We start from the raw sequence: 14,942 nt of genomic DNA, 5'->3' as shown, positions 1-14,942 counted from the left end.
TAATCAAGCTATATCAAGTTGTTCACTTAAATATGTTTAAAAGACATCTCATGTTATATTTATTGTACCAGAATAAAATAAAATTAAATTGAATTAAAAATAAGTTGGGACAAAACCTGTAAAATTATCTTTCATAAATGTTGCATTTGTTCTGTAGTTCAAATAATAATTGTCACATTATGATTAGCTTCCAAATTATCATATAGAAAAGAATATAAAATTTAATGCATTAACCTTTATTCATTTCACAATTTTTTACTATATCAGTAATTTTACCCTTTAGTTCAGCTCACGATTTTGTTTTTGTTTTGTTCTGTTTTGTTTGATGCAAGTCTTTTTCCATGAGGGAAGCACTGATCTACATCACTTGTTCTCAGCCTCGGGCTATGTTGCCTCTAGGGACATTTGGCAAAGTCTGGAGACAGTTTTGCTTGTCACAACTGGGGATGCTCCAGATATTTGGCAAGCGGGGGCTGGGGTTGCAGCTAAACACCCTGCAATGCTCAGGTGCCCCTACAACAAAAAATTATCCAGCCCAAGTGTCAATAATGCCAAGGCTGAGAAGCTCTGGTTTACATTCTGGTCCAAACTCCCGCATCGGGATAATTATTCCAGTGTTTTCTTGTCATACTCTTAGACAAAAGTTTTGCTCCAAATTACGTGTAGTTTGTAGCAAATGTAATATAATTCTTTATAGTTGTATGTAATTCACAGCTAGTCGTGTTGTCAGGAATCCATGTTCAAAAAAATGGTTCTTCCTTCTTATTACCATCTTGTTAAATCACACGTTTACTGGCAGAATTGCCACTTGTGCTGTTTTGAAACTCTTATGTACTCCAGAAAAGTCATGTTTTTTTAATCCAATCTTGTAGGTGCAGACTAATTGTGGGTGGGACATTTTGATTAGATTGTTTCCATGGAGATGTGACTCTGCCCATTTAGGGTGGGTCTTAATTAGTTTACTGGAGTACTTAAGAGAGCTCAGGGAGAGAGAGCAAGCTCAGAGCCAACACAGACCCAGATACTTGGAGATGCAGACAGAAAGACATTTGGAGATGCTAAGTTAAGAGGTGAAGCCCAGAGTTTGCTCCTGAGAAGCTGAGTGAGAACCCACAGAGCCTGAGAGAGAATCTGAGAGAGACATTTTGGAGAAAGCCAAAGAAACCAGAAGCTAAACCTGGGAGAGGCCCAGCAGACTCCAGCCACGTCCCTTCCCATGTAACAGAGGAACCCCAGATGCCATCAGCCTTTCCTCAGAGAAGGTATCTTACTCTTGATGCCTTACTTGGGATATTTTCATGGCTGTAGAACTGTACATTTATGAGCTAATAAACCCCCATGGTAAAAGCCAATCCTTTTTCTGGTATATTGCATTTTAGCAGCTTTAGCAAACGGGAGCACCACTTTAGCAGTATCCGTGCATTTACTTTTCTCTGTCACTCGACTTATATGTGACTACTGATGCTTTAAACATACATCTATATTGTCATTTTAACCCTAAAATACACTATTATTCTTGTTTATTCAGTCAATGTTTGTTTAGATTCATCTACATAGTTACCATTGTATTTTTGCCTTTCCTTCCTTTTTCGCATAAGAATAGTTTCTTTCCATCTACATAACCTGTGAGCATTTCCTTCAGTGTGTGCTGGGGTAAAAATTCTTTAGTTTTTGCTTAATTAAAAATGTCTTTATTTGATCATTCTCTTTGAATAAGACACTGAATTCTAGGATGGCAGTTATTTTCTCTTTTCTATGGAAAAGATCATTACACTATCTTCTGGTTTTTATTTTTGCTGTTGACAAGTCAGTCAACAAATTATTGCTCCTGTGAGGTTAACCTGCCTCTTCTTTCTGGAGTTGAATGCTGTTTTTGATGTTCTGCATATATACTGTGATAGCTATAGATTTTTTTAAATATTAAAAGAATTTTTTAATTTGAGAAGTTGTATGTTTGCAGAAAAATCTTGTCTATTTTTCTTTGCATTAGTTAACACTGAATTGCTGTGAAACCTCTGTTACAGTTGAAGAAAGAATATTATAATTGTACTATTAACTATGGTCCATTGTTTACATTAGGGTGTATTTTCCCCCATATCTGTAGATTTTTTAAAAAATGAAGCTTGTGATATGTTGGGAAACTTGTATCTACAAATCAGTATTTTAAAAATCAATTCTGGAAAACTGTCAGCTATTATGTCTGCTCAATTTTCTTTTCTCTATTTTCTACAATTCCTACTGGATGTATGTTGAGCCTCTTCACTTCATCTTCCATGCCTCCTATTCTGTTCTTCATATTTTCCAACTCTTTGTCTCTTTAGATACATTTTATAACGTTTTTCTATCAGCTGTTTCTAATCTGCTGATGAATCCTTTAATTGCTCTTAGATTTTACATATAAGTATATATAATTTACATCCTTCATTCTGGGTTGAAATAGGAACAGAATTGGAGGAAGATAGAAAAGGGAACTCACATTCATTATTTTTAACATTCTAAGTAAGTTCTTGGAAGATTTCCCAATTATTTGTAGAATCTGTTAGTCTTTCATGAAGAAGTGTTGTGCACAGAGCAGATAGATTAGGGACTGAAATCCAAGATGGTAAATTTCTGGCCCTTTCCCATGTGTTCAGGTGGCAGCTAACACTTTGGGGATTTGATTATGGACGAGGTGGTCTGGTTGGAAGCCTCTGGATAAGAAACATCTTTCTGAAGCTGGGGCCCTCCCCCTGTCTCACTGGGGCAGGAGTGGGCAGGTTTGGAGCGAAGCTCTTCCCCTTTCCCAGCGGCGGTTGATGAAGAAACCCCACGTCGCCCACACATCCTGTCCACTTGTCTCTGCTGCGGGGCTCTGACCTTCCACCCCAGGACCATGACCCCCTACCCCACCGCCCTGCTGGGCCTCGGTGAGTCTGGGAACGAAGGGCGAGGAGGAGAGGGACAGAGCGGGTGGGAGACCCCGGGCGGGGGTCCAGCTCCCTCTTCAGTCGCCATCCCGGACGCTCTGGGCCTGTGGCAGGGGGCTCCTCCCCGGGGTCTGTGCTCACTCAGCCGTCATCCCGGGCCCTGCCTGAGCTCAGAGGCTCCGTCCTGGGAGCCGGCAGCAGGGGTGGGACGGGTCAGACTTTTAGAGGGGGTAGCGGCGCCTGTTGACACCTTCAGAGCAACAAGGATTATACTGTGAGTTCTCATAGAGGAAGGGGTTTTGGAAATCCTAGGGGTGGGGGGCCCAGTCGCCCCTCCCCACCATCAGGCGTCCCCCAGAGCAGCATGCAGGGAAACGGGGTGCTGGGCGTTTCCTCAGTGGGGTTTCTCTTCCAGTGCTCTGTCTGGGCCCGACGATCCCCGCGCAGACGGGTGAGTTTTCCTTCCCACGTCCCAACCCGCTCTGCACCCAGCGCAGCCCTGGGCGGGGTCACGTTGACTCTAAGGGTGGGGGTGGGGGGCTTAAATATACAAAATATACCCCACTTCCAGACGACCCCAATGCAAACCCCTAGTCCAGTTCTCCCGCTCGTCTCCACCAAGGTCTCTAGCTCCGCTCCATGCTCTAAACTCAGCTCACGTCCAGCACCGCCGAGGTGACCCCGAGCCTTCCGCGTCAGCCCGAGGCCCCCGGCGCCCCCGGCGGGGCATGTTAGAGGCACGAAGGGCGGGATCTGAGCTTCTTCCAACCGCGCCTTCTCTGTCCCCGAGTACGTAATGCACCACCAGTTGCTGTTGGCTTTTCCCCCCGTTGTTCTCAAGCCTCCTCTGTCTGTTCCCACACTTTCCCTCCACCCCGTCCCCGCTGCGCCGCCTCCCGCGCGCGCCCGGCCGGCTTTCCGCGCTCCCTCTTCACCACCGAAGCGACGTTATTTGCACTTCAAAACACATATGCTCACTTTACTTTCCATAAAAGTACTTTATTTTAAAATTTTCATTCTTTTTTCATTTATTATTTAAATTTTCACCTTTTTTTAAAAAATTTTAAAGCGAATTTTATTTTTCGTGATGCCCTCCCATAGTGTGCCTTCAGGTAGAATCAGACCCACGCATCCCTGTCTTGCCCGGACCTGTTCATCCTGCCCGCTGCGGTCCGGCCCCCTTAGCCGCTCCTTTCTGTCAGGTCCTCAGACAGCAGCTTCCCGGCTCGGCTGGGACCCTCCTCTCACGCCGATTCCTCCGTCCTGAGCGCCCAGCCCTCCCCGCCTGCCCGGCTAGGGTGACTTGTGCTCAGACTGCGGCTCGGAGCCCTCAGAGGCCGGCTGCCCCCTCGCGCCTCCCGGCCCTGCCCGCACCCCCGCGGGCACTTACCTCGGCCTGCGGCTGCGGGTTAGGACAGTTAGTTGATGAACGTCTGTCCTGTCTCCTGGACTCTCAGCTCCACGAGGGCAGGGATGCTGAGTTTGTCGTGTTTGCAGAACCAGGGGCGCCGGGAGGCATCTGTCGAGGGACAGAGAGATGACCTGACACATCTTGGACGGATGAGTGAATGAATGCGTGAATGAATGAATGAATGATGAGAGGAGCCTCCCCCGGCTCCTTGACTCCTCCCCACCGGATGTGTTAACTCTCTCTGCTTGGAGACCCGCTCTCCCCCGACCCCCTCAGCCAAGTTGGGGAAGGCTGGGGGTTTTCAAGAGAGGAAATGGGGAGGGACAGAGGCACAAACGCAGAGGCGGCTGCTCAGCAGAGGACTTGCATTAGGGCAGGGGGCGTCTGCTGCCAGGCCTGTGCTGGGGCTTTACGACCCCCACTGGACTCGCACAGAGCCCTGGGCACCGCACCCCTCTCCCAGCCCCCAGCACTTGACCAGCTGCCCCCCAGCCCCCCTGGGCTCTGACCAGCTGTCCCCAATCCCACCGAGGCACCGACCTGCTGCCCCCCCAATCCCACCCGGGCACTTATCAACTGCCCTTCAGGCCACCAGCTCCAGCCTCCCCACTTCCCTTGCTTGAAGTCCCCGCCTCCCCGCATCACCTGGTCATTCCCACCCTTTGCATCCCCTCCCACCCCTCTCCATCCCCTGCAGGGCGGCCCTGGGCAGGGACACAGCTGGGCTCTGCCGCAGACAAGTCCAGGTCCCTGTGGCTTGGCCCTTGTGGGGTGACCCTGAGTGGACCCAGGAGGAGACACTGTCCGGTCGGGGAAATTCCCTGCAGTGATGACACTAGAAGGCACAGAAGGGGCGGGAGGGGCCTTTTGGGGGATGGAAATGTTCTAAAAGTGGATTGTGGTGATGGTTGCCGACTCTGTAAATTTACTTAAGTTTAAAAATCGCTGCATTGTACACCTAAGACAAGTGCATTTCAAGGTTTGGTGATTTCTCCAAGGTGGACCCTGAGGTCCCTGCTCTGATCCCCTCCTAGGGCACCTTCACAGACCGTCCATCTCAGCCAAGCCCGGCCCTGTGGTCCGCCGGGGGAGCTCGGTGACCTTCGTGTGCCGGGGCCCTTCCAGCGTGGACACATTTCGCCTGGAGAAGGAGAGAGGGCCCTTCAACGAGACAATGTTTGAAAAGGAGTCTCATCACAATGAGACAGAGGCCATATTCCCCATCGCCTCAGCGAGTGAACACCACGCAGGACGTTATCGCTGCATCTATCTGAAAAGGTCCGTGTGGTCTGAGCGCAGCGAATTCCTGGAGCTGAAGGTGACAGATGAGGGCACCACCCAGGGCCCCCCCACATCCCAGGCTCTGCCCTCAGGTTGGTCTCTGGTACCTGGGTCCTCTCCCCCGTGGCCCCCACCTCCCCACTGAACCCCCTGCCCCCTCCCCTGTCCCCCCTCCCCTGCCCCCTCCCCCTCAGCACACGCGGCCCGTCTGCCTTCAGGTCCTGGGTCCCCTCTGGACACTCGGCTCCAGCATGGGGATGGGACCGATCTGGCACTGCTGGGGCTGCTAGCAGCAAGCCCAGGAGGAGGGGCGAGTCTGGTCCCCCACCCCCTCTTCCTTTAATGTGCAGAAATTAAACGACAGCTTCTTGCCCCAAGTCACAGGGCAGAAGTCAGCCAGTGCAGACAGACCCCAGACCCCAGCTCTTCACCGCCCGGGGTGGGCAGGGCCTCGCGCCCACCCGCCCTCGACCCAGAGCGCGGTCTTTCCGCCGAGGGTCGGAGGGGGCGGCCGGGGGCGGCAGGGGCCCCTCTTTATACGGGGCCCGCACCCCAGGGTCAGGCGGCAAGGCCTCGGGCACGCAGGGTGCCAGGTCAGCCGGGAGGACGCGCCCGCAGCGAGGGGCGCGGGGCTTGAGAAGGGAATGGGGGCGAGGGGCCGCGGGCTGCTGCCAACCCCGTCCGTCCCTCTGTCCGTCCACCCCCTGCCTCCCTGGTCTCCCCGACTCAGTGCGGGGGTCAGGTCACCCCACCCCCCGGTGAGTAGGCTCCAGCGCCCCCTCCCCTCTCTCTCCGGATCCCCCCAGGAGCAGGCGGGGACCCGGCGGGAGGCGTCTCTGGACCCTTCCCCAGCCCAGCCCTGGGCCCCGAGCGCCAGGCCCGCGTGAGGCTGGGGGCTCTGAGCCAGGCAGGGGCCAGGGGCAACAGCCGCAGGTGGGGGAGGCGGGGCGGCGCGGGGCTTTGCTGCGGAGACCCCGGGGCGGGTCCTGGTCTGCGGGGCGGGCCCGGGCGGACCTGGGCTCGGATCCCGGCTCGGATTCCGGTTCCCCGTCTGGTTCGGGCAGATCTCTCGCCGTCGCCTCCCCCTCTCTCCCCCTCTGTCCTCTCCCTCGCCCCCTTTCCGCGCCCCGCAGCATCGGGGTCGGGAGCCCGGGCTCTGCGCAGGACACCTGCTCGGCTCCCCTCGCCCACCCGGCGCTGTGCCCGCGGGGTCAGGGGCGCGGTCCCGGGTCCTCGCGCGCAGGGCGGGCACCAGAGGACCCACGGCGGGGCTGTTCCGGGGACGCGCAGCTCTCGGGTCGGTGCCCGCCGGAGGGGAAACCCGAATTCCAGTCGCCCTCACTACCGCTCACAGCAATTTCCTCTCTCCCGGGAGGGGGCAGCCACTGCGGCCGGAGAGTGAGGGGTTTGTCCCCTTCCCTCCTGACCTTCAGTGGGAGGGACGGAAAAGAATGAACAGTAGAGACGCAGAGATGTGTATAAATGTGTGATTCAAATCATGGAGCTACCATTTAATTTATATATTTATATTACATATTTGATACAATTAATATATCAATAGATAACATTATATATTAACCATGTCATTATAGATTATATGTTATATATAACATTAAATACAATGTACATAGAGTATACCTTATGATAGAAATATTAGATAGTGTAAGTATATAAATAATATATAAGAATTCATACATATATATCACATATAAGTAATATCTCTAATATATTAATATTGTATTATTTGGTATATATTATTGTTATATACATCATATCTGATATAATGTATTATATTTACAATATATAATACATAGCATATATTATAATGTTCTTATTGTATGTTATTATAATTAATATGTAAAAACTATATTATATAGTAATATATTTATATATTTAAATATATATTTGTAGTATATACTATACTATACTATATATTGTATAGTATAGATTATATATTAAACATACTTATATAATAAGTAATTTAAGATAATATTTAAATTAAATTATAAATCTCTAATTTAAATTATACATAATTTTCAAGAACATATATGCAATTACAGAGAGAATTTTAAATTACGGCAAGGGCATAAGAGGAAGCTTAGGCAGCAATGATGTAGAATGTGAGGGGTCTTGGAATAACTGGTCAAGGAAGGATTCCCCAGAGGGTGCCGTTTTTGTTTTCCTCAAAAATATTGAAGATTCCGCCCCTGGGGCTGCAGGAGGGAGGGGAGGGGGTGGCGCTCCAGGCAGAGGAACAGCTGTGCCCCCCCACCCGACTCCCCGTGTCCGGAAAGCTCCCCAGGGGCTCACTTTTCACCTGTGAGGCAGTGTTGCCCCCTGTACCTGGGCGGGGTGAATATGGAAGGACATAAGGACATAAGGACATAAGGACAGGCCGGGCCTCTGGTGGAGCCCAGTGTACTCGCCCGCCGTCTGCAGGGCTTCAGGCCACACGAGTCCGCCGGGGTCGCGGTTTCTTTACCCTGAGATGGCGGCTCCACCATCAGAGGCTTCTGGGCAGTCATTTGGGGATGGGGGATCTTGCCCTCACCGTGGCACCCAGAAGGACGTCCGGAAGGGGTGGTTTCTGCCCCCCATTCCTAATTGTCAGGCTCTACAAAGATTCACAAAGGGTGGAGAGCAGGGGTGCAGGACAGCTTCCGGGGTGAAGAAATGGTCCACAACCGTGTTGTCCAATAGGATGCCAGCATCACTCTGTGCTGTCCAATAGGATGCCAGTGTCCCTCCATACTGTCCAATAGGAGGTCAGTACCCCTACTGGTTACTGAGCTCCTTGAATGCGGCTACCGTGCCTGAGAAACTACATTTAAATTTCCCTTAATTTTAGTTAAATGTAAATTTGCATAGCTGCGTGTGGCTGCACATTGGACCGCACAGATCAGAGCATCTCCACCAGCTCAGGGGAGCCTGCCGGGTGCGCTGGGCCGTGGGGAGTCAGCCCCGGGCTTGGCGATCCAGGGAGACCCTCGTGGGCAGGTGTGGGGGACTCGAGCCTTCTCTGTCCAGCCTGGACTCCGATCCTTCCAGATTCCTCATTCCCAAGAACGCCGTGGGCCATTTGGGCAGCGCTAAGAGGCCCCTGGGGGAGGGGGTGGGGGTGGGGGTCCTGCTCGGCCGGCCCTGGGAGGCAGCCCCTCCCCCCTCCCCCTCCCCTCCCCCCTCCCCCTCCCCCTCCTCCTCCTGGACCGGCCGCCTGCAGCGCGGGCCGGGGCTGCCTCTCGGGGCCAGGGAAGACCACAGCCTTCGGAGTGGGTCGAGTTCCAGTTCTACCAAAATTAGCTGCATACTCTTGGACAGGGACTTCAGAACTCAGAATGTCAGCTTTGCCGTCTGCAGAATGGGGACAATTCTTGCGTGGTGGGATTTTGCTGTGGGTGAAATATATATGTATACATATGTATAAGCATACCTGTACATGTATATGTACTTATCCTTTATATGTATAAGAAGGTGCCTGAAAAGCTCCCAGCTGTGCGTGGTATGCAGTAGGTGCTCAATAAATGCAAGTGGCCAGCATCTGATTCCATCTTTCCTAGACACCCCTGGCCCGTCAGGCCTGCAGTCTGAGCACCTTTACATTCTCGTTGGGGTGTCCGTGGCCTTTCTGCTCTGCGTCCTCCTCCTGGGCCTCTTCCTCCTCCACCGTCAGCGTCGTGGAAAGCGCAGTAGGTCCAGGGAGAAGGGGATGAGTGGGACGGTGGGCGGGAGCTGCAAGAAGGCCTCTGCCTGAGCTTGGACCCCTGGCTGTCCAGGGACCCCCAGCAGCGAGAGCGAGGAGCAGAAGCCGCAGGAGAGGTGAGGCCCCGGGAACGAGGGCGAGGACCCCAGCCCTCTGCCTCCAGGTGCCCTAATGCTCCTTTCCCGTCAGGCTCAGCCCAGGTGTTGATGCCCTACAGAGAGCACCAGGTAAGGGGCCAGGAGGAGGGAGAGGGCTGGGAGAGGAGTGGTGGGGATTCAGGAGAGTCAGGAAGCTAGGAGGGAAGGAGGGGGTGTTTGGGAACGTTCTAGGGTGTTCCAGATGGGGTGAGGGTGAAAGCTGATGCTGTGCAACTTGAGGCAAACTTGCCTGCTAAGGTCCACGCAAGTGCTGCCCACCTGTCCTCCGACCTCCAGGTGCGGCCGCAGAGGAGAGACTCCCTGAGGACAGAGAGGCGGGCCCCCCAGTGAGTCCTTGCATCAGCTGCCTACTGCTGCCTAACAAAGGAGCCCAAGTTTACAGCTTAACGAAGTTGTCTGAGTTTCCTGGTTCAGGAGTTCGGGTGCAGCTGAGCTGGGTGGTTCCAAATCCGGGTCTCCAGGAGGTTTCTGCGAGCAGGGCTGCCGTGGGCTGAGGGCCTGGCCGGGGCTGGGACCCACCTCTGAGTCGGCTGACTCCTAGGGCTGTGGGCAGGAGGCCTCGGATCCTTGCCACGGGGCCTGTCCCAGGCAGCGGGGTCCCCCAGGACGAGGGAGCTGGGGGAGGGGGGCAGGGCAGAGGCTGCAGTGTCTTCTATGACCTGGCCTTGGGGTGACGTGGCATCATTCCCCCTTGCCAAATTCTAGGGGTCCCCAACCAACCCTGAGGCCATGTGGGGGGCTCCAGTAGTGTGGTTCTGGGGTGGAGACCATCGGGGGCCAGGCTGCAGGCTGCTCCCACAGTCCTCCCTGCATAGCCAGCCTCTCTCCTCCTTGGGACCCACCTCACCCTGGGTCTCTCCCCCAGGCTCCAGCTGCAGGAGACCCCCAGGAGGTGATGTATGCTCAGCTGAACCACCAGACACTCACACAGGGGGCAGCCCGAGCTGTGTCCCCACAGCCCACAGGGCCCCCAGCCGAGTCCAGCACATACGCAGCCATTTCCAGACGCTGACCCTGGGCCCACGTGCACCTGCTCCCTGGGGACCCAGGAAGTCACCCTTGGGGAGCCTTCCCAGTGGCATGATCCCTGCCTGGAAAGCCGGCAGCCACATCTCCTGGGACAGAGGTGGAGCCTGGAGGCCCCTGACCCACCTCTAAGAGATCCACCCACCAGGGGATCCCTCCCCCAGCTGATGAGCTCTCTGGAGAGACCCTGCGGCAGCTGTTTCCACTGACCTGTCACAGGAGCGGAGCTGCTCCCAGAGACCCAGCTACAGCCACCCATTGGGCCTGATGTCCCCTATACATTCCTGACTGCCCCCCGAGACTCCATGTAAATTATGTTCTCAGCCAACCCTGGAGGGCTTCCTGGAGTGTACCCACTGGTCTTGAGACTGTGTTGTCCTCATCCAACTGGAAACTGAGACCCAATCCCTGGGCCATGCTTTCCTCTGTCCACCAATAAATATTTTCTGAGGCCCAAGCTACAGCAGCAGTCACTTAGCTCTGGTGTTCTGTGATCGAGTGAGTGTGTCAGCAGCGAATGATGAGGCCTCAGATGGGCTGGGTGGCCGGGTGAGGGCAAAGAGCTTGGCCTCACTTACGACAGCCCCCAGGATCAAGACGCATGCACACACGTATAACACATATAGATGCACACACACTCACAAGCATGCCACAGACATCTGCACACATGCACACCCATACACAGAGGTGCACATGTGCACACACATATAAACATGCATGCACAACCATACACACTCACACATTCATGCACACAAAAACACAAGCATGCTGACAGACGTGCACATGTGCACTTACACAGAAGCATGCACACACATGCACACACAGGCATGCACACTCCATGCACACATACATAAATATGCCCACAGACATGTACACATCCATGCACACACACACACACACACAAACGTGCATGCATACCCATACACATGCACACAAGCATGCACACATGCACAAACACACACCAACACACGGCCAACCAGAAACCACCCAGCTACCCTGTCCAGCTGAGCCCACATCAGGGGACAGACGGCTGGATTAGCGGAACCCACCTGGGGCCAGGACCCGGGTCAGGACTTGAGAAGGGAACTGGGCTGCAGGCTGAGGAGGGTGTTCCCTGCTCTGGGAGCCTGGGGCGTCTCCTCCAGGACCCCCACGGCACCCTCTGCAGCCTCCAGTCCTGTGCATCAGCCTGGAACCCGGGGCCTCCTGACCGGCCCAGGGCGGCTCCTGCCCATTCCAGCCTCTTGGTTGACAGACAGGCTGATGCTTCCCCACCTGCACTGTTTCTCACGCCCGCCCCCCTCCTCGGATGATCTGCCCACTACATCCCTCCCACGCCCCCTCGGTCGAGTCGTCAGTCAGTATTTCCCGAGATCTCCTTCCCGTGAGGCCTGTGGTCCGCCCCAGGAATGTGGTGGTGAAGCCGACATGGCCTCGCCCACGAAAGTCCCCGGTCCGTGGGGGTGGGGGCAGGTGGGTGAGGAAGGACAGGTGAGCCCTGGCTGGGTCTGGGGGACGGGGGCAAGGAGGGGAGAGGGGACCCCTCGGCTGATGGGAGACGCAGCAGTGGCTGGACGGTCTTTGGCACACACGGGTGCAGCACGGAGGCCTGTGGCCACGGTGGGCTGGATGAGGCAGAGATCAGGGGGAGGGTCCCCATGGAACACTGTCAGGTCCTCAGCTCCCTCAGAGTGAGACGGGGAGTTCCCCACTTCCCATACGTCCTCCAGGCTTCGTCCTCACCAGTCCCCACGCCATCTCCCAGACACAGCAGGGACGGTCCCACCCCGGAACACTGGCCTGGCCTCTTGCTCCTTCAAGTTTAGGGTAGATGCGGTGCCTTTCCATAAGCTTGCAGGGACTCCTCCGTCTAGAGTGGGTGTCTTTGTTTCCTACTGCTGCTGCAACAACCAGCCACCAACAGTGGTTTAAAACTGAACGAATTTACTATTTTGCAGGGGAGGTCAGAGTCTGAAATGTTTCTCTCTGATCTGAAATTAAGGTGTCAGCGAGACTGTGTTCCCTCTGGAGGCTGTGCAGGGTAACTGGATGCCTGGCCTTTTCCAGCGTCTGGAGCTGCCTGCATTCTTTGGCTCATGGCCCCTTCCTGAGTCTTCACATCTCTCTCTCTGGCCACAACTCCTGCCTCCACCATCCAGCTCCTTCCCTCCATCCTTCACCCTCTTCCTCCCTCTTCTAAGGAACCCGGTGGTTATACTGGTCCTTCTCTGGTGAGGCAGGAAAATCTCACAGTCTCAGAAGCTTAACTTCATCACACCTGCAAAGCCTTTTTTCCCCCATGTTAGGTGACCTTCACGGGAAATGGGGATTGGACGTGGCATCTTTGCTGTCCAGTGGATGTGTGTCCCTTCTCCCCGTGGCCTCCGTTCCCGTCTCCCTGCGTGTCCCAAAGCTCCACTCTGAATTCTGTCTCCTTATGTGAACATTTCCTTCTCCCTCCATTCTGTGCCGTGACTGCAGTTGGACAGAGTCTGGCTCGTTTCTGGGTCCCTGGAGCCTTTACCCAGAGGGTGTGGAGTGGGGGGCAGTGGACAGTGACACTCCGTCCCCCAGTGGACCCCAGGCCCCCAGAGTGTGTCCTCACTTCCCGGAGCAGAGACACCCTCTCCCAGCCTCCGCCCGGCTCGGTGTGGCCCTGGGACGAGTCCTGCTGCACATGGTACCAACTGTCCTTTCCCCTTTGGGTGGTGGCTGCCCATGTCCAGGGTGACCTTGGAGGCCACCTGGCGGAGGTGGCGGATTTTTCTCACCTGTTTCCCTGAGTTCCCGCAGGGCAGAGCCCACTGCCACCCCCTTCGCCTCTCTGCTGACCCGGACACAGCCTCGGTCGGTCGTTTTCCTGGATGAGAAGCTACCTTCTGCTGTCTCGAGTCCTAACTCACCCTGGAGGCTCTGGCTGCAGAGTTAACCCCTTCCTACCTACCACACATTCCCACATCAAGCTGGCCTGGCCCTCGTCCCGGAAAGGGTGTGGTTGCATCTGAAGGCTGTTTCCCATCTCCCTGCCTGGTGGCCTTCAGAGTACAGATCCCTGTTTTTCCCTGGATCTGCTTTGTGCCTCGGTTCCCCGTTACGTAGGTGGTGAACGCCATCCCCCCTCCAGTCTCCCCCTTACCCCCACCCCTCCACAGAGCCAGGGGGGCTGGGCCCGAGGTCAGCTCCTTGACATGCCTCTTCCTCCCCTCCCCACCCACCGTCCTGCTTTCCTAATGGATTTAGACCCCTCTTGTAACTGCCAATTTTTTTCAGTACTGACGGTGATCTCCAGAGTGTTTGAAGACCCTGCAACTGCTCCCTGTCTTCACAGTGGAACACCTGGGTCCACAGACTTGCCCCAAATGTGCCCCCACAGGGTGTGGGGAGGGCTGGAGCCCATGCTGGGGGTGCCCCAGCCAGCTGTGGGGCGGGGCCGTGTCCGGCTGACATTTTAGGGTCAGAACTGCGTTCAACACTGATAAGAAGGGAAAATTACTACGGAAACCACTAGGGGATGAGGGCTTCTTATTTGGATTAACTTCCCTGTGTCTTTTTAAAAATGAAAAATGAAAGGAAAGAAAAGGAATCTGCGTGCATGTTACAGGCTCAGTATTTAAAACGTGTTATAATGCATGAAAGAATAGTATTTTTAAAAAAATTAACAAAAGTATAATTACTCTTGCTTGGGGTGATTGCTACTATGTCTTTATCCAACTACTAACACATTCCATCCTCCTACTGATCCCCACCATATGTTCTGTTCTTAGTCCCATTTCTACTCTGAGAAACTGGGGCTGGAACATCACGTTGCCCGGGGTTGCCCAGCTCTCCAGCGATGGGGGTGCTGACCCATGTGGGGGAATCGGACTCTGACCCAGGCCCCAAATGCCGCCCACCCTGGTCTCGGATGAGTCTGTCCTGGCCCAAAGGGGCGAGTGTCCAGCACTTTCTACTCAATGTCAATTTGTGCTGATTTTAGTGGTCTGTTTCGGCTCCAGATGACTGTCCCTGAGAGCTGGTTCTCAGCCCTGTCAACTTCATCCTTGCGGTCTTCTGCGACATCCTGTACTCGATTTCTCTCTGTTTCAGGAGGACACATTCTCTCCTTCTCTCTCACATACAGTGTTATTTTTCAACTACTGGAAAGTTTTCATTTTCCCTTAAAATCCTGTTTGTTTCCGTCTGACCCAAAGGAGGAGAGGGCGGCTGCTGGACTCTGGTGATCACTCGGGTGGGGTCCAGCGCCGGTGGGGAGGATCTGTGCGTTATTTTACTCTGGGGTAAGCGGGGTCGCGACCAGGCTGAGGAGAATCGAGGGTCCCCGCTTCCAGCAGTGGGTCCAGCAGTGCGGTGGGAGCTGGCGGGAAGACGATAGGATTCTGGGAAATTAGAAAAGGACAGGACCGTTTCCATCTCGGGGTCGTGGGAAGAGGAGAACAGCCAGGGCAGGGGCAGCAGGGGCT

General features: G+C 54.2%; 1 protein-coding gene across 5 annotated transcripts; it reads left to right on the top strand.

Moving 5' to 3' along the window:
- The first annotated feature begins 2,602 nt into the window (after positions 1 to 2,602).
- Positions 2,603 to 11,161, top strand: LOC119521074 (leukocyte-associated immunoglobulin-like receptor 1). 5 transcript variants are annotated; one of them, XM_037819104.1, is made up of 9 exons: positions 2,603 to 2,906; positions 3,322 to 3,357; positions 3,561 to 3,695; positions 5,352 to 5,635; positions 9,156 to 9,284; positions 9,372 to 9,414; positions 9,488 to 9,525; positions 9,733 to 9,782; positions 10,322 to 11,161. In XM_037819104.1, the coding sequence occupies exons 1-9, from the start codon at positions 2,873 to 2,875 to the stop codon at positions 10,350 to 10,352; spliced, it is 780 nt and encodes a 259-aa protein (XP_037675032.1). In that variant the 5' UTR covers positions 2,603 to 2,872; the 3' UTR covers positions 10,353 to 11,161. The 5 variants fall into 5 exon arrangements, with proteins under 5 accessions (XP_037675032.1, XP_037675030.1, XP_037675028.1 ...); XM_037819101.1 differs by having other exon boundaries at positions 2,650 to 2,906; positions 5,352 to 5,690; positions 10,322 to 11,123; XM_037819100.1 differs by having other exon boundaries at positions 2,622 to 2,906; positions 5,352 to 5,690; positions 9,733 to 10,460.
- The last annotated feature ends 3,781 nt before the right edge of the window (positions 11,162 to 14,942 follow it).

This window comes from Choloepus didactylus, chromosome 27, assembly GCF_015220235.1.
Source record: "Choloepus didactylus isolate mChoDid1 chromosome 27, mChoDid1.pri, whole genome shotgun sequence".
In the NCBI taxonomy this organism is placed as follows: domain Eukaryota; kingdom Metazoa; phylum Chordata; class Mammalia; order Pilosa; family Megalonychidae; genus Choloepus; species Choloepus didactylus.
The sequence above is the reverse complement of the archived record's forward strand: the minus strand, read 5'-3'. Positions and strand labels throughout refer to the sequence as shown.